Source organism: Sabethes cyaneus, chromosome 3 (assembly GCF_943734655.1).
Source record: "Sabethes cyaneus chromosome 3, idSabCyanKW18_F2, whole genome shotgun sequence".
NCBI lineage: Eukaryota > Metazoa > Arthropoda > Insecta > Diptera > Culicidae > Sabethes > Sabethes cyaneus.
The window spans coordinates 210521045-210540428 of record NC_071355.1 but is presented as its reverse complement, the minus strand read 5'-3'; the positions used below and the strand labels follow the sequence as shown (position 1 = coordinate 210540428).

The 19384-nt window shown below is 41.7% G+C and overlaps 1 protein-coding gene across 1 annotated transcript in view; it reads left to right on the top strand.

Moving 5' to 3' along the window:
* The window catches only part of LOC128741828 (serine/threonine-protein phosphatase 6 regulatory ankyrin repeat subunit A), a 138645-nt gene that overhangs the window by 17225 nt on the left and 102036 nt on the right, over window positions 1–19384 (top strand). Inside the window, exon 3 of the mRNA XM_053837911.1 lies at window positions 11149–11250. Within this exon, the coding sequence (XP_053693886.1) occupies window positions 11149–11250 (102 nt within the window). The remainder of the gene's footprint in view (window positions 1–11148; window positions 11251–19384) is intronic.

Here is a 19384-nt window from a genome sequence, read left to right as displayed (position 1 = left end):
AAGGGTTAGAATCTATCGTGGCGCAAACAGCGATTCTTACCACTACCTTTTGATGGTTAAAGCGGGCCAAAGACTTTCTGTTGTTAACAACATTCGGTACCGTCGCCCGCCACGGTACAATTCGGAACGACTCAAGTAACCTGAGGCCGCTACCGAGTACGCGCAATGCCTTGAGACTACGCTGCCGGGTGAAGAAGAGCTAAACGAAGCCCCTCTCGAGGACTGCTAGGATAGCGTAAAAGCACAGCGGAAGGTGCCATAGGGTTCGCTGACAGGAGTCGACGTAACGACTGGTTCGACAGGGTATGCCAGAAGAATGCTGCGAGGCCATTGATGTTGCAGCCAAATGTGTTACGATATAGAAAAAAAAACAGCAGCATGGAAAAGTTGTATCGTTCTCAGGAAACGTGTCAATTCTACAAGAAACTGAACGTATTCCGTAAAGGCTTTGTCGGGATAAAGGCAGAGGAGTCTTGTCGGATGGACGTGAAGTGAACGAAAGTGGAAGCAGCACTATAATGAATGGCGAGGAGACGGAATACCAAGACAGCAGGGAGAATGACTACATCAGTACGGCGGATGATGGTGGATCAAGAACAACTATGCAGCTGGCAAAGATGGTATCGCAGCGGGGCTTCTCAAGATGGGCCCGGATATGTTGGCTACCAGTCTGCACCAGGTGATAGTCAGGATCTGGAAAACAGAATAGCTACCGTAGGAGTGGAAGGAGGGAGAATGTGAGAACTATCGAGTAATCACGCCGTCTATTAAGTGCTATCTTAGATTGTCTTTCACCGTTTATCGCCGCTAGCAAACAGATTCGTGGGAAGTTATCAAGCCGGTTTTGTGAACGAGTGATCGACAATGGACCAAATCTATGTGCTGCGACAGGCCTTCCAAAAGTGTCGCGAATACCAAGTCCCTACGCACCATCTATTCATAGATTTTAAGGCCGCCTACGATACTATCGACCGTGACCGTGGGCACGGAACGTGGTCAATGCTTAACGGGGACTTGAAAGCACTGGCCGTTTTTGAACGTCGTGTGCATAGGACCATCTTTGGAGGTATATGGGGCATAGGACCGTTCTCTAGGTGTATGGAGGAGAAGGATGAAAAAAAAAACGCTTCAAGATATAAATTTGGTTTTACTTTGCCATTTTTGCTAATGTTGAAATATTTTACTGTCACAAGTTGGTAACGCTACGAAAGCTGCAAAATAGAGAACATTAATGTTGTCCCTAGTATGTAATTAAATTTTATTGTGCGACTGTAGTCTTAAAAATTTAAAGCTTCGTGATTCGCGACTACTGGATCGCCTGAGCTCAGATTTGATTGCCCAATAAACGGCACTGCTTTTAAAGTGTAGTCAAACTCAAACCATGACCTCATTCCGAGCAACTTGGGCTACATACCTTCAAAAGTAATTTGGGTTTTTCTTTTTCCATTGTACCGCACATTCCGTCCAGACCAGCCAGCGGCGGCGGTGCGTGTTTGCCGTTTTATATATGGCATACTTGAACTCTTTCCCCCAACGCACATTGACCGTTTGTTTTATGATTACACACCAAACCATGTCCCTCGAACGGCGCTGGTGTTTGATTCGGGTTTGTTTTGGTGCTGAAATCGTAGTCAGTGGGAAACTTTGATTAGTGTCGCAGGCTCAACAACTTAGACGCGTGCTATATGGCACGAAGCAGAAGCAGTGATAAAGAAAATTCAACACTTTTGACAGGTTACACGACACGTGGCAATTCGCGGAGCTCATTAGCATTTGCTTTATGTACTCTGACTCGGGCGAAGCAAATCGTTTGACTCCTACGTAGCTGTCTGGCTTTGGGTTAATGGGTTTTTCCTAACTTGAGTATGACTTATTTTATCAAATTATTTTAATTAGTTGAAAGCATTGTAATAATTTAAATGTTAATCTAAAACTTCGTAACTGACAAATTTTAACTATTCAATCGAAATATTGACGAAATAATTTTGAACCATCTTCTATAAATAGTTCGGTGGAGTCCTTCCGCTGGTGCAACAAATGTTGCAATTTGTATCCAATTTTGCTCCACTTTAGTCAGCACAACGATATGCATTGGAAGCACGTAGATAAGTAGGTACACGCAGTAATGCTGCCGCAAAAGTCTGCAGGGAAAACATTTCACCTGACCTATCAACATTACAATTCAGCAAATTCCTCTTCGCGTCAAAGGTAAATAAACACTTTTCACGCGATTTTTCCCCTCCGAGAGCGACTAACCAGAGCCAGGCGTTACGACGACATTCACACCTTTCGCAGTAGAGCGATCAGAAAGGGACGGCCTCATTCACACCTGTTTGCAGGTCCACCACCAACACTAAATAAGGTGTCGGATTTGTCCGCCACGTGGTGAATGGGGAGGTGAAGTGAAGAAAATACTATACGACTGACTGGAGAGAAATGCTTTTCCTGCAATCATCATCGAAACAGTTTTCTTCGAGTGCTAAACATGAATTGCATCGGCGGCATCATGATCATCATCATCGCCATCATCGTCATTGCACTTGTCGTCAACGGAATAATTATTAGTTGCGAAGGAGCAACAAGTTTTGCGTGTTGAATTTCCTTCCGTACACCTATTTTCATGCACTATTTTCGGTTTTTCTATTTTCTGCATCCACTGGGAAACACAGTCAAGTCACAGCTCGAAGGAAAAGGTTAGACCGCTTGACCGCGCTTTGTACCTAATGGGGAATACTGGATAATCGTTAGCGTTTGATTATATATAGGTTGCTCGCACGATAGCGGATGTGGCCGCTAGTTTGATTTATTCATCGTCAAGTTTTCTGTTGTAATCTATATCCTGGTTTTGTGGTGATTAAGAAACGGTAGCAAACGAGATTTCGAAGTCATTATTATATTAATTGTTGTAGAAATAATCAAAATCTTACTAGTGAAACGAAAGCTGAATTTAAGAACCGCGGGACAATACAATCTAGCTTGTTACCTCCACTGAATGATCTTAACTGTTTTATTTAGAAATGTTACAATAGACGTATGATAAAGTGGGTAACAAATTGACAACCGGTGCAAGAATATTATTGTATTTTTGTAATTATTTTTTAGGCAACAATTTGTCGGGGACGTAAAGGTTTTTTTCATATGTGGAGTCATCACTGCGACCAGTGTTGTTAATGTATTGTGATATCGTCTAGTACGTTTTATTTAAAATTGGATAAAATTGATAAATTTGGACTTCAAAATGGATTTGAATTGGACTTGATTGCAGAATTGTAGTCAGAATTGAATTTGACTTGAAATTGGACTGCACATTGGATATAAAATTGATCCTAAATTAGAGCTAAAATCGGAGTTGAAATAGGATTCAATTCGACGAAGAATTGGCTTTAAAATGGAACATTAGATTAGGTTTGAAATTGGTCCACAATTGAGCTTCAAATTATATCTTAAATTGGCCCTGAAATTGCACTTCAAATTAGTCTTCATATCGGAGTTGAAATTGGATTTAAATTAGACATGAAATTGGATTTAAAATTAGACTTACACTCAAGTACTTTTGTTACACGGTTTATTTTTTCGATTATTAAGAACGGGGTAACTTGGGGACCATTCATTTATTTCTCAATACATTTGGGAGAGTCTCTATATTTCTCACATAGTTTGTAAATGGTTCCTAAGTTGCACTGTTTTTGAGTAATCGAAAAAAACAAACCGTGTAAAAAAAGACTTGAGTGTAATTTGAACTTGAAATCGGAGGTGAAATTGGAATTAAATTAGGCTCGGAATTGGATTTAAAATGGATTGTTGGGCATGAAATTGTATTTGTAATTGTAGACTAGCTGAGGTCATATCTGGTTAACCGCGGTGTTTTCGGATCAATATCGTAATTGATCTGGTGTCCCGAAAGGGAGCAATCTTGAACCTTTGGTGTTTTTACTATTCTTCAAAGATGTATGCGCTGTGATACCTCGAGGATACAGACTTCTGTATGCGGATGATTTGAAAATATTTCTTGGTGTAAAGTCTATTAAGATTGTCGTGAGCTTCAAAAGCCTCTCAACAACTTTGTCGACTGGTGCGAAACGAAAGAGCTCCTCATCAGTGTGCATAGATGCATTGTTCTCTTTCAACCGCAAAAACGTCCGATTCAATGGAACTACATTATCGATGGCGAGTCACTGGATAGAGAATCCGTTATCAAAGAACTCGGTGTACATCTGAACGTTCTCATTCCGTGATCATTACTCGTACATAATTGCGAAGGCCAATAAAAATTTGGGATTTATCAAGGAATTTCGGGATCCATATTGCCTGCGCGCTCCGTACTACTCCCTTGTGCGATCCGTTATTGAATACGCAGTTGTGGTGTGGAGCCCTTATACTGGTATTTGGCCGTCGAGATTGAAAGCCATCCAACGCAAATTCACTCGCTTCGCCCTTAAATATCTTCCATGGAGAAACACATACAATAGACTCGGTATCAAGACGGCTGTCGTCTGTTGCATATGAACACTTTTGGAAAGAAGACGAAAAATTAAAAGGGCTAGGCGATGAAACAAGGACGACAAACGGATACTTGGTGCACGGAGCTACAATTTTGCAGAATTTCGCAGGTGGCGAAAACTTGGTATCGTAGTTCTGCAGAAAATCTGTCGCCAAGAAGGGAAGAATTGGAACATCCGCGGTGGGAAGGGCCAGATTTATCAAAGCGATGTCACTGCCAAGGCCAACGAACTGGGAACGAGTTTTGTAGTGTTGGGCAATATGCAGGATCGTAGTAATAGATTGGAAGGCGTTCAACGAAAGGTAGTGTCTATTGAAGATAAAGGGCCATTTCTTCAATTACAGCATCATTAAACTGCACTACCCGCACGACGGTAGACTTGCATAAAAGGGTGAAGGCAGTGTATAACGCCTGTTCGTCATCGGGGATATAAACGCCCAGATTGGGAATAAAAATACAGGCCGGTAATTGCGAGCACACTTTTCGCACATACGGTTGCAAAAATTTATTTATGACTGAAACTAGTCATATATCGGTTGCTAGTTGCCACAACTGGTTTGTAACAACTGTGCTAGTAGGGCGGTGCAGGTGTGTGTTAACCGTAAAGCTGTGGAAGAAGCGTACACACATCGAAGGAAGCTTCGAGGATAGGGCTTATCATAAATTCTACCAAAACAAAGTATATGGTGGTTGGAAGAGAGCGCGATAGCCCTTCGGATGTTCGAGCTGTGGTGGTGATAGGTGGAGATACTTTTGAAGTGATCGACGAATTTGTTTACCTTAGTACGTTAGTGATACGTGAAAACGACGTGACTTCGAAGTAGACCCCGTACCCGTTGAATGAGCGCTGTTGACCGACCGAGGATCGTGGAGATGGCTCGTGAATTCGGCAGTAATTCGATAAGCGGATTTTCACCGAAAAAGTAAAATAAATAAACCCATTGAAGATAGTAATGTCACAGTAGCTGATCTCCAAGACGTCAAACGAGAAATCGGGTTGCTCAAGACCAGCAAAGCCCTCAGTAAGGAACGCTTACCAGCAGAGCTTTATAAACATGACCTAGAATCGCTAGGAACGGCACTATACTGTTTTTTTTTCGAGATTTGTGAGGAGGAGTAGCTAACGGAGGAATGGACGGAAGGAGTGGTTTGTCACATCTACATCTGAGAGCTCGCGTAATTATGGATCAAAGTTTTACCATCCGACAGATCTTGCAGAAATGTCGGGAGTACAATGTGCCCACGCATCACATTTGTAATGACTTCAAAGCAACATACGATATAGTCGATCGAGACCAACTAATGCACCAATATGATTTTCCTGACAAGCTGACGCAACAGGTCAGAGATATCATTGGATCGAGTGATGTGTTTCGTGTTCATCTTGGGGATACTCTCGACACTGCCACCATACGTAACATTGTACAAAACCGTTACTAGACCGGTGATTCTTTACGGACTTGAAGTTGTAATGCTGTGCACACGAAGTACATGCGCACTTTTGCCGGAGTAGAAGGTGTTGCGGACAATATTTGGCGGAGCACCAACTGAAAATGGAGAGTGGCGGAGGCATATGAATCGCGAGATACAGGCCTACATTCCATCCTACATTCGGCGAAAGTGGGTAGGCTGAGGTGAGCCGGATACGTCGTAAGGATGCCGGACGACAGAGCGTCGATTTTCTTCAACAACCTCACCAGCACCAGAGACTCGGATTTGCACGATCTTTTCGCAGAATTTGAAAAGGTGGCGTAAATACTAAAAATAAAACTTTAGTTTCTGCAACAATATTGTAGATAATTTCTAGCTTTACAAATGCCCCATACAACATCTTTTCAAATTTTGTTTAGCTGAGGTGTAGTAATAAAAAGAACAAAATCGAAGCAAAAAGGGCATGCCAAGCTTGACTATGAATAAAAATTAAATGTTCACACTGCTCAAAATATTCTGCATATATCGCACTAATAGTAAATTTCTATATGAAATTCCATATGATTATCATGTGCCGCAAATAAACACAATCCTCCCAGAAATACACACATGAAAATTATATGCATACGAATAGTATGTGCAATGGCGAATGACCCTTTGGGTTAAAACCACTCTAAAAAAATAGTATGTGCAAATTTTTCGTATGCACATAAATGACGGACATAATTTTAAAAACGGACATCGACTTGAAAGTAAAAACTATCGAGGCATTACGTTGCTCAATTTTGCCTATAAGGTGCTCTCCCTATCCTGTGTTTTAGACTGAGTCCGTTAGCTTAGTTCTTCGTCGACGAGTATCAAGCTGGTTTTCATGAGGGTCGCTTCACGATGGATCAGATATTTACTCTGCATCTAGTAACTGGTGAGTTCCGGGAGTACAACTTGCAGACTCATCATATTATTATGGATTTCAAGGCGGCATACGATTCAGTCAAACGAAATGAACTGTGACAGTTAACGCTAGGACATGGTTTTGCCACAGAACTAGTTACGTTGATTCGTGTGACGCTGGATGAGTAAAAATTATGAGTCAGAATAGCAGATGAGACCTCACGTGCTTTTTGATTTTACGGATGACGTCGATATCACCGAAATCAAAAGTAGAGCAGCTAAAGAAGCCTTTAGGTCATTTATTGAGAAATTGGGACTTACCATTAACACTGCCAAAACGAAGGACATGGCGTGGAAATCCAAATGGTGTTGGTGTCGGAAAGGAACTGAATATATTTTGGTATGCTCGTGACATGTGACAACGATGTAAGTCGCAAAATAAAACGACTAATTGCAGCTGCGAATTGGCCTTTACGCAGGCATTACATTTTGTAGCTGAAGTCCCGTAGTTTGCCAATTCGCATAAAACTGACGCTCTAGAGAACACTAATCCCCTCAGTGGCCCTTTACGGACATGAATCATGGACGCTAAAAGAAGCTGATCGACGAATGTTTGGGGTTTTAGCGTAAAATTTGGCAAAATCCAAAATGGAGTATAGCGCAGACGCATGAACCACGAGCTATATTAAGAATGCCAATATGCTGTTATAATGAAGATAGTACAGTGTGGCAGTCTGCGCCGGGCTGGTCACGTGTCTAGAATGCCCGACGAAAGAGTAGCCAAAATTATTTTAAGCAGAGAATCAAGAAGAGGCCGTAGACTTCGGAGAAGACATCGCACTGATAGATGTGCGCTATCGAGGATGATGCACGTTCAGCTGGTGTTCGAGGGGTTTGAAGAAAGGTAGCCCAGGATTGAGTACTGTAGGACCATAATTCATTCGGCGCAGGATCGATAACGGACCGTCGCGCTTAAGTAAACTGGGTATGGAGCTTAAGCCTACAGTTCAATATTTATAAGTAGTCAAATAACTGCGGATGAAATACTAATTCTACTTTTAAATACCCAGAATTGAAGCTGGTAATATTTTCGGAGCTTGGACCCCAACAGCTAAACTTAAATGATTTCATGAATCATGGGGCCCCAGCAATTGAACATTCGTGAGTCGTAGAAAAAGGTCAATTGAAAGAGAAATTTTGGTTTAAAGTTCGAGGCCCCAATAGTCCCATTTGAAGCTGAATTTTCAATCATCAAATCGGTTGATTTCATAAATCATGGGGCCCAAGCAATTGAACATTCGTGAGCAGTGCTGGAAAAAATCGCTTTATCGAAACTCAAAATGATTAATTTTGAGTCAATGCAATATCAAAACTATTTTTTCCAGAAGGGATATGAATATCATTGGAATAAAAATTCATTGATAAACCATACCGCTGAGTTTCGATGTTGCTGTATATTCGTTTCGAAAAATTCTTAATGCGTTACAAAAAAGTCAGAGCTGAATATCAATTTCAGTTCCATGGCAGTGAATATGAATATCAGTTTCAGCGCCTTGCTCTGAATATTTATATTCTAGTGGATTGGGACGCAACAGATTGCAGTAGGCTTTGTGATGACAATTTACTTTAAAGTTGAGATAACTGTTTGTGCGGTTTGCGTTGAAATCAAACGTTTATGGTGAAAACAACGCTTAGTGAAAATATCAACGCCTCGAGATGTAACTGACATTTTTGATACTGAGTATCATTTTTCTTTTCGAATTCGTTGATACTGATATTTGATATTCAGTTTTATTGATGGAATAATGATTATCTGTTCCAATAATATCGTGACTGGATATTGAAATTGATTTTCATGCTGATAAATATCTGTTACATAGGGAGCGAGTTGATATTCAATTTTATGAGTATCAACTGATAATTTTAAGCACTGTTCGTGAGTCATAGAAAAAGTTTAATTGCAATAGAAATTTTGGTTTAAAGTTCGGGGCCCCAACAGTCCCATTTGAAGCTGAATTTTCAATCATCAAATCGGTTGATTTAAAAACTACCTGTTAATTAACTATAAATGAATCAGAATTGTATAGTGCAAAATTGAAAAAAAATTACGAATTCACCAATTAGTGAACAAGATGCATGTTGGGTATAAAAATATATAGTAACTTGGAAGAATTTGATCAGGTCAGGTGTACATCAGGTGTAAAATTAGAAAAAGTTAACAATATTAACAAAATTACTTTGCATACATTGTTGCCGAGCATTCGTCGATTAGCGCCTATAAGCATTATCGCATGTTAGTTTTAAATATATCGTAAAGCCAGCTTATCACGCATTGCGTGTTGTCACCTAACGTGTTTTTGTATAAAAATAATCTAACCCTGCAAAGTTATTCGTTAAATTGTTGAATTAATTCCTGGCCTACCTTCTCGCATCATGCAACGTAAATATAAGGTGCTTTCTTATCGTTTACCGCGCTGCACCGTGCCGAGTGCAGTAACAATTGGTTTGGTGTGTCCGTAAATCTTGGCACTTCACCTTCTCCGGCAGAGCCGTACAGTACTGCTGCCAGAGAATAAAGTCCTGCCGCTATTGCGAAATTATGCAAATTAAGTTGGCAAATGTTTTCCACTCAATGCACTCACAGTACCGCTGGGGGTTGATGTGCGATGATATCAAGGTACCTTGAGCCTTGCTATAGATGAAATCCTCCAGTTCGTGATATCACACTTAAATTTGGTTGGGAAGAATTAGATAACATGGTTGTTTCAGGAAATAGTTCACTGTGACTTAGTAAAGATGTTTAACGACCCGCAGATAGATTTTTGCCTAAGTTTGATAATTGGTAAACTGTCGAACATCCAACAAGTAGAAATTGTTAAACCAAGTTTTTCCTGGTTCAATCCATACGGGGTACAATGTCTTAGAACTACTTTTGCTCACCGTACCAGCCATCCCGGCTCCTCTCGGGGAGTGGTCGTAAGCACTCGCAAACATGCAATTTTCCGAAAAGTATTACCCTTATCGTGATGATGTGCAAAGAAAATGAATTAAAGTCATGCTTTCGTGTCGAGCCAGGCAAAGGAAGGCTACCTACGGAAGCAGCGCTAGACCGATTGACCGATTGACCGTGACCCAATCCACATAAACTGACTGGGCTTCCACAGTGGACCGGGACCGCGCCTTTGCATCGGCAAATGAAATTTTCAACGCGAGCAAGCTTACGATGATTATTTTTCTATTCATTTTAATAAGCCATCTACGGTGGGTCGAATTGGTTTAAAGGTTCCGCCCGACTGGCGAAAGGTTTTCCAGGCTTCCCGGAACAATGCTGGATATTCAATGGGATTTTTCTTTAATTGGACAAGAATAAATTAGTGCCTTTTTAGTGGCATTTTTGCCTGCAGCCATCTGCTGATGCATCCGTTTCATGCCTTCCACACGGAAGGTAAAAATTTATCGCTGCAGTAGGGCCGCTGCAATTAAATATTTGATGGTGATCTCATTCTAAAAACAACTGTGAGTGTGTGAAATAAAAATAAATTTTATGCAGTGGCATTTTGTGTTGGGAATTTCATAAGAATGATTCACTCATAGGACGAAATACATTTCTGGATTCCAGTAATTTCTTATGTTTATGTTTCTTAGATAGCATCAAAGATTATCTAATATTATATTCAATTTCTGTTCCATTTTTAATCTTTTATTAGTATTTGCTAGAACAAAAGACTTCATGCTTTGTGTGGTAAACTTGTAGCATCGTAGTCGAAAATAAATTAACAATATCGCTAGTGGTTAATCATTGTTTATTCTTTCTTTTCGATTTGGGCTTGATTTTTTCATAATTAGAATTGTGCATGATTTGCTAAATTATCGATAAGGTATTCTGGCTAGTGTCTGTGCTCTATCAGAAACCTTTTTGGTCGAAAAATTCGCTTCTACTGACATAAAAAGCTATACGTAAATATCTATTATTGAAGTATGATTTATATTCCCATAATATAATAGTTTGAACATGGTAATAAGTCAAAAGCTTTCACGAGCTTCCGGTGTTAATATAAAGAAAAGCTACGTCAAATATTTTGATTAATGGATCTAGCTAGATGGTAAATAATAATTTTGTAAGACTGTGCAGCAAAGAATCGCCAATACCGTTTCGCATTTCGCCGAAATTGTATTCAACTTGCCCGGCACCATTGTAGGTATAGAACCTGATAGCATAACGAATTGATAATTACTTCCGGAAGCCTTTCTAGTATAACCTATCGCTATATTGTGATGAATCATGACTAACCGTACATTTTTCCTCCTTTCTTTTCCCGTTCCAGGACAATTACAATGTGATACATATTGCTTCCATGTACTCTAGAGAAGATGTAGTTAAATTACTTTTAAGTAAAAAAGGCGTCGATCCCTATTCAATGGGTGGGGTAAGTATTCGTTGCTGTTATGGTACAACAAAAAATGCGCTATCATTTTGATATTAATTTTCCACTATCAACGTTAAATAGCGTACGAGGAGCACTCAGTTTGATTACATCCGATACCGTGCGGAATACAATCGAGGTCGATTTTGATTTTCAGGACTGATATTACGCTGGAATTAGGTTGTCGAGTCTAATTAATGTTAGGAACTAATGGGAATAAAGCTGCAAATCAGAGCACTATTTCTTGGCTTGGAAAGCTGTGTGAGAATAGTGCATGTGTTCGCATTTGCATATGAAAAGGAAGTAATTGTTATATGACAAGATTATGGTTTAGCATGAAATGGCATCAAAAAGACGGAAAAGTACTTAAGATATGTTATATACTATATATTAGCAGAAGTAAGTATAAATTTGGTCTCTGAACCAGGGATGGTTCAATCACTTTGACACATTATTGATTCATTTGACAGTACCGTCTCAGTTGAGCAAAATTTGACAAGGTTATATACGAAACATTTGTATAACTAGTTTTTAGCTACAATTTTACTAAAAAAAATTTTCTGTATCTTTTGTATTTACGGTGCTACAATGCGGCTAGCTTATTAGTAGTCCACCCAGCTAGCACCAACTCGTATATCAATGTACGAAAACTATCGTAAATATCTCCTAACAAACTCGAAATCGTAACTAAAGCTGGATAAAGTGGGATCAAGTTCATTTTCTGTCGTATATAATGATAATGACTGACTGATGGACTGATACATACGATTTTCAGCACAAAATCGTAGAGTAGTACGGAGTGACTCGCGCTTAATCGGATATTATCGTATATAAATACTTATATAGTCGTAACGCTCAAAATTATTCGTAATCACGTATATCGCCTCCAAAATAGTACGGATATGCCAATTTTGCGCATGAAATACGATTGATTTAGCATGTATATCCTTACGAAATGCTGATTTTTACCTTTTTTATACATATGAAAATGCTAGATGGGCAGTGAACTTTCACTGAAATCGGATATGAAGATGGACTGAAATTGAACTTAAAATCTGAGTTTAAAATGGACCTTGAAATGTTTCTTGGAACCAGACTTAATATTGGGAAAGAAATTTGAGTTGGAATTGAACTTAAACAGGACTCAGATTGGATTTATTTGTACAATCTTAAAAAAGCTGCTTCAGCTTCAGCTGTGTAGTGAAAGCACTACCTAGTAGCAGTACATGTGCGCTCAAAACTATCGACGGTTTATGCCTCGTGACAAAGTCGCCCTCCTCGGCTAAACATTCGGCAACTAAACAACCCGCATTTGGTCGAAAATTACGCGCGCGTACTGGATGAAGCTCTGCCTTCTTCTTTGGAGCTAGATGCTTCGACCCTCGAAAACGGATGGAGTAGGATATGCTCTGTCGTCAACGACGCTGCAACCGCGGTGCTAGGTGTGGAAACCTCGAGTGCACGAAATGATTGGTTTGACGGGGAATGCCAACAAGCGATAGAGAGGAAAAAAAGAGCTTGGGTAAACTATCTGAGCTTATTCACGAGAGAGAATTTGGTCAAGTATCGATGAGCGAGGAATGAGTTGACCACGATCCTGAGGAGGAAAAGCGCCAGAAGGTGGTCAGAGATCGTGAGAAGCTCGAACAACTATTCCGGGCTAATGACACCCGCTAGTTTTACGAGAAGGTGAACCAAACTCGCAAGGCCCACACACCAAAACCTAACATGTGTAGGGACAAAGAAGGGGATCTAATCACAAACGAGCGCGAGGTGGTCGACAGGTGGAAGCAGTTCTTCGATGAGCACCTCAACGGCGATATAGCAGCAGGAGACGCAATGGAAGTTAACCTCGGAGTATCTACAAACGACAACAGCGTACCGGCTCCCGATCTCGAAGAGATCCGGCGAGAAATTGGTCTGCTGAAGCATAATAGAGCCGCCGGAATGGACCGACTCTCGGCTGAACTCTATAAAAATGGCCAGCAACCGCTAGCAACGGCACTTTACTGGCTGATTTCAAGGATTTTTTGAAGAAGAGAAACTACCGAAAGAGTGGATGGAAGGCGTAGTCTGTCCCATCTACAAAAAGGGCGACCGGCGGCATCACGCTGGTCAACGCCGCCTACAAGGTGCTCTCCCAGATTTTGTTGCGTCGTCTATCCCCAATATCAAGAGAATTCGTAGGGCAGTATCAGGCGGGGTTTATGGGGGCCCGTGCTACTACTGATCAAATTTTTACTCTCCGACAAATCCTTCAGAAATGTCAAGAGTACAACGTGCCCACGCATCATATTTTCGTGGATTTCAGAGCAGCATACGATACCGTTGAACGCAAACAGCTAAGGCAGATAATGCACGAGTAGGGGTTTTCGGACAAACTGACGCGGCTGATCAAAGCTACTCTAGAACGAGTAATGTGCTACGTGCGCGTTTCGGGGACACTCTCAAGTCCTTTCGAATCGCGCAGAGGGTTACGGCAAGGGGATGGACTGTCCTGTATGTTATTCAATTTCGCTATTGAAGGTGTGATCCGGCGAGCGGGCATCGAAACGAGAGGAACGATCCTCAGCAAGTGTAGCCAACTCCTAGCCTTTGCAGACGATCTCGACATAATTACCAGAACAAGAAACCTTGGGACGGCGGATGCAATCTACGCCAAACTAAAAACGGAGGCGAGGAGGATAAGGTTACAAATTATTGCGTTGAAAACCAAGTATATGGTAGGAAGAGGCTCCCGAGAAAGTAACGTTTGGTTCCCACGGACAGTGACTATTGGCGGCGATGAACTGGAAGTGGTTGATGAGTTCGTATATTTGGGATCTCTGGTCACCACCGACAATAATACGAGTAAGATTATCCAACGACGCATTCAAGCTGGAAATCGAGCCTACTTTTCCCTTCGCAAGACGTTCCGTTTTTGAACGAAAGGTGTTGCGAACTATTTTTGGCGGAGTACAAACGAAAAGCTAAGAGTGGTGGAGACGTATGAATCTACAGGCTACAGGCACTGCTTGGAGAGATTTCCATCGTACACCTGGTGAAAGTTGGGAGACTACGGTGAGCCGGTCACGTCGCAAGGATGCCGGACGTCTGTGTAGTGAAATCCGTTCTCTTCAAGAGCCTCACCGGCACCAAGAATAGAGGGGATCAACGTGCTAGATGACTCGACCAGGTTGAAGCCGACAGGCGCGTGTCGAGACGCGCAACGAATTGACGACGAGTAGTTCAGGACCGAGTACAATGGAGAGGAATTCTTGATACGGCAAGAGCCACCCCGGCTCTCGGCTGAATGAGTAAGTAAGTAAGGCCACCAACTAAGTGAGATTTCGTGATAATGGTTTGAATTCCTTACACGTTTGCCGTACCCTGTGCATGCTTCACTTTCAAGAGTAGTATTAAATAGCTGATTTGGGAGTATTTCACAGCTCATTTAGCTTGATAGAATCATACGCTGCTTCTAAATTTACAAACCGATTATGGGTCAAGAGTATTTTCGGAATGCGATCTTTTTGTAGAGAGAGCAAACGGGACCATACAACCAGTCTTCTGACATTTGTTCATTCATCTAGATCCTTAATATGATCTAGCGGATAGCGACGTACAGCTTTTAGAAATTCGGTCAGGATATCTCGAGCTTTACGGTTTGCCTCTTTTGCACAGTCTCTGCGCATTCCAGTTGAGCGCCTCCGTGTAGATTTCAATCGCTCTTCTTCTCAAAGTATATCCGATTCATTTTCGCATAGGCTGCCAAATCTAGATACCTAGAAATTGGGCGCTGATGATATCGACGATGTAGTTCTGATTTAGGGGTTCAAGTGTGAGGCCATCAAGCCCGAATAATGTATCGCTAGTAACTGTTAGCAAAGACCTCCAGTAATCGCATTACCTCCGCTGATACGTACCACATTTTGCAGGCGTTCAATAGACCTGATTTTACGGTCCACCTGGCTATTGTGGCATCCTGGTATATATACCATAATGGAGGATTTGCCATTACAAGTAATATTATTTATACATTACTTAGGTAGTTGCCGATAACGTGTAACGGGACAGATGGAAAGGGTCACGTCGGCGATCTAATTGCCAAATGGAGCTTTCGGGATGAATTTTGTGGTAAAATAGGAAGTAAGAAAAATGGACTATATTTTGCAGCGCAAATGAAATGGCACACCGCATATTAGTGGAGACGGAAAGGCAAAACTGCACACTAGAATTTGAATTTTATTGAGATTGATTCCAAAGTAAGCGAAATACAAGGTACAATATTCCAGGGTTAGCACAACAGGTAGCAACAAATTTCACGCTCATATGCAATTTAAGAGGAATTTCAGGTACGGATTGTTTGACTCATCTGGAGTAGTAATATAATTCACCTTCTAAAATTTGATTTACTATTACAATAGACGGAACTTTTATCTTTTAATATCGATAGATAGTATTAAGGTTTTTGAGCAGTTTAGCTATAAAATTGAACGCTGGGTAGCAGATTTTTGGTCCCATTTGTAACATTTTGTTTTATAATGTCTATCATTGAATAAATCGCACGTGTACGATATTTCGTACACAACAAACATAGATGGTAAAATAGTTTGGCAAATTCGTATTAAAGTTGAGCCACCGAAATACCATGGCTAACTCGAAACAATTTCACATTAAATTTTGTAGTAGATATTATAGGGTAGTTGATCCAATAGTTGTGGTAGTACCAATAGTTGCGCTACTATTCATTATTAATGCATAATTTCGTCACCGTAGCATTTTAGATAAAATAATTACATCCATTATATAAAACAGGCTTTTAGAAGTATTGGTAGTTCGACTACACTATTTAAAATTAAAGCATTATTTGCTAAAATGCCAATTTTCCAAAATCTAACGCGCAGTTGGAGCGCACAACTATAGGCGCTCATCTATAGTTTTGCTACGATGTTTTTCCACTTAGCAACATAGCAATGTATATGTTATAACACAATTTAAGGAACATCAAACTTAATTAAGAAAACATTAGCGCAACTGTTGGTACAATATAATTGAATCGAAAAATTCATTTTATCTTTATAAAGCTTCTCGTACAACGAAAGTAATTGTCTACCTTGTGACAAATACCTTGTATTTGATAAATTTATATCCCACAAGCATTAATTGAAGCATATACCTCAATAAACAAGCAAAATGAAGTTATATTGCGCTTAGTGGCGCAACTAATGGATCATCTACTCTAGTGCCTCATAAATGGTTTTTGTTATTGCGGATATTAAAATTTATGGTATTCTTATTGCAGTGTCATAAATCCATAAAGTTTTAGTCATATGTTTCTTTTTTTATGGAATGGAATTCGAATTAAATTATCTGTAATTGACCTGAATTAAAAGATGTGGCTTTTCGGTCTCGGGTTTCTTACGAAAACTTTATTTTAAGTTCAGCTGACGTTTCGTAGAACTATGCCTTCATCATCGGAGCAAAACGTTGACAAATGTTTTCTTAGTCAGTTTAGTTTTCTTAGTTCTTTCATTAACATGAAAATGTTAATTTTGTTGACCCTCTATAACTATAACCTTCCACGCACATCACAATCAGATCGATTATCCGATGATGAGGCATAGTTCTTCGAAACGTCAGCTGAACGTAAAATAAAGTTTTCGTAAATAAAATTCAACGGTCTATTATAATCATCATTGACCTGAATTATTTATTATACAGATATTGAATTATTCATTTTACGCATGGGGAGGATGTGGCATCTAATGTGCTTCTTCTTCTTCTTCAGCAGCATAGAGCCGGGGTGGCTCGTGCTGTTTCAAGCACTCGTCTCCATTCAACTCGGTCTTGGGCCACTCGTCGCCAATTTCCTAGTCGTCTCAGAAGTCGCAAATCGCTCTCGACCTGGTCGAGCCATCGTGCACGTTGGGCCCCCCTGTTCCTGGTGCCGGTGGGGTTGTTGAAGAGGACTATTTTCGTCGCACAGTTGTCCGGCATCCTTACGACGTGTCCGGCCCACCGTAGCCTGCTAACTTTCGCTAGATGTACGATGGGAGTCTCCCCAAGCAGTGCCTGTAGCTCGTGATTCATACGCCTCCGCCACTCTCCGCTTTCAGTTTGTACTCCGCCAAATATCGTCCGCAGCACTTTCCGCTCAAACACGGCAAGGGCGCGTATGTCCTCCGTAAGCAGCGTCACGGCTTCAAGTCCATAAAGAACTACTGGTCTAATAATGGTTTTGTACATTGTTAGCTTCGTGCGGCGGCGTATGCTTCCTGATCGTAGCGTTTTACGAAGGGCAAAGTAGGCCCGATTTCCCGCTTGGATGCGCCGCTGGATCTCCTTACTAGTGTTGTTGTCCGCGGTCACCAGCGATCCCAAATACACGAACTCTTCTACCACTTCTAGTTCGTCGCCGTCAACGGTTACCGTCCGTGGGAGGCGCACATTTGTTTCCTTTGAGCCTCTTCCTTTCATGTATTTGGTCTTCGACGCATTTATTTTTAGCCCAATTCTCCTAGACTCCGCTTTCAGTCTGGCGTAGATTGCCTCCGCCGTCGCAAAGTTCCTGGCAATGATATCGAAGTCATCTGCAAAGCCTAGAAGTTGGCTACTCTTGGTAAAAATCGTGCCTCTCGTTTCGATGCCCGCTCGTCGGATCACCCCCTCAAGAGCGATGTTGAACAGCATGCAGGATAGACCGTCACCTTGTCTCAACCCTCGTCGCGTCTCGAAGGGACTCGAGAGTGTCCCCGAGATGCGTACGAAACACATCACTCGATCCAATGTAGCTCTGATTAGTCGCGTCAGTTTGTCCGGAAAACCGTATTCGTGCATTATCTGCCATAGCTTGTCTCGATCGACTGTATCGTATGCTGCTTTGAAATCAATAAAGATGTGATGCGTGGGCACGTTGTACTCCCGACATTCCTGCAAGATCTGTCGGAGAGTAAAAATTTGGTCCGTAGTTGCGCGAGCCCCCATGAAACCCGCCTGATAATTCCCTACGAAACCTTGTGCTATCGGTGACAGCCGGCGTAACAGGATCTGGGAGAGTACCTTGTAGGCGGCATTTACCAGCGTAATACCGCGATAGTTGCAGCAGTCTAGCCGATCACCCTTTTTGTAGATGGGACAAACCACTCCTTCCATCCATTCCTCCGGTAGCTTTTCCTCCTCCCAAATCCTCGAAATAACCCAGTGTAGAGCCTTTGCTAGCGTTTCTCCGCCATGTTTATAAAGCTCTGCCGGTAAGCGGTCCTTCCCAGCGGCTTTATTGGTCTTCAGCAACCTGATTTCTCGTTTGACTTCTTGGAGATCAGGTGCTAGGACATCACTATCTTCCATGGGCGCTCCTAGGTTAATTTCCGTTCCGCCTCCTTCTGCGACTTCGCCATTGAGGTGTTCATCGAAGAACTGCTTCCACCTGTCGACCACCTCGCGCTCGTTTGTAATTAGATTCCCTCCCTCGTCCCTACACACGTCAGGTTTCGGTGTGTAGCCCTTCCGAGTTTGGTTCACCTTCTCATAAAACTTGCGCGTGTCATTAGCTCGGAATAGTTGCTCCAATTCTTCACGATCTCTGTCCTCCTTTTGGCGCTTTTTTCTCCTCAGGATCGTGGTCAACTTGTTCCTAGCTCGTCGGTACTTGGCCAGGTTCTCTCTAGTGGCAATACTTAGATAATTTTTCCAAGCATTTTTTTTCTCCTCCACCGCTTGTTGGCATTCCCCATCAAACCAATCATTTTGTGTACTCCGAGGCTCAATACCTAGTGCCGTGGTAGCGGCCTCTCCGATGGCCGAGCGTATTCTGCCCCAACCGTCTTCGAGGTTTGAAGCACCTAACTCCTCGGAAGAAGGCAGTGCCTCATTCAGTACTCGCGCGTAGTTCTCGGCAGCTTGTGGGTTATCTAGCTGCCTGATGTTCAGCCGAGGAGGGCGGCTTTGACGTGTCCGGTATACGGTGGACAGCTTTGAGCGCACATGTACTGCTACTAGGTAATGGTCAGAATCGATATCCGCACCCCGACGGGAGCGTACGTTCGTGATGTTAGAGAAGAACCGGCCCTCTATGAGAACATGGTCAATTTGGTTCATTGTATGTTGGTCAGGTGATCTCCAGGTGGCTTTGTGGATATCCTTGCGCGGGAAAAAG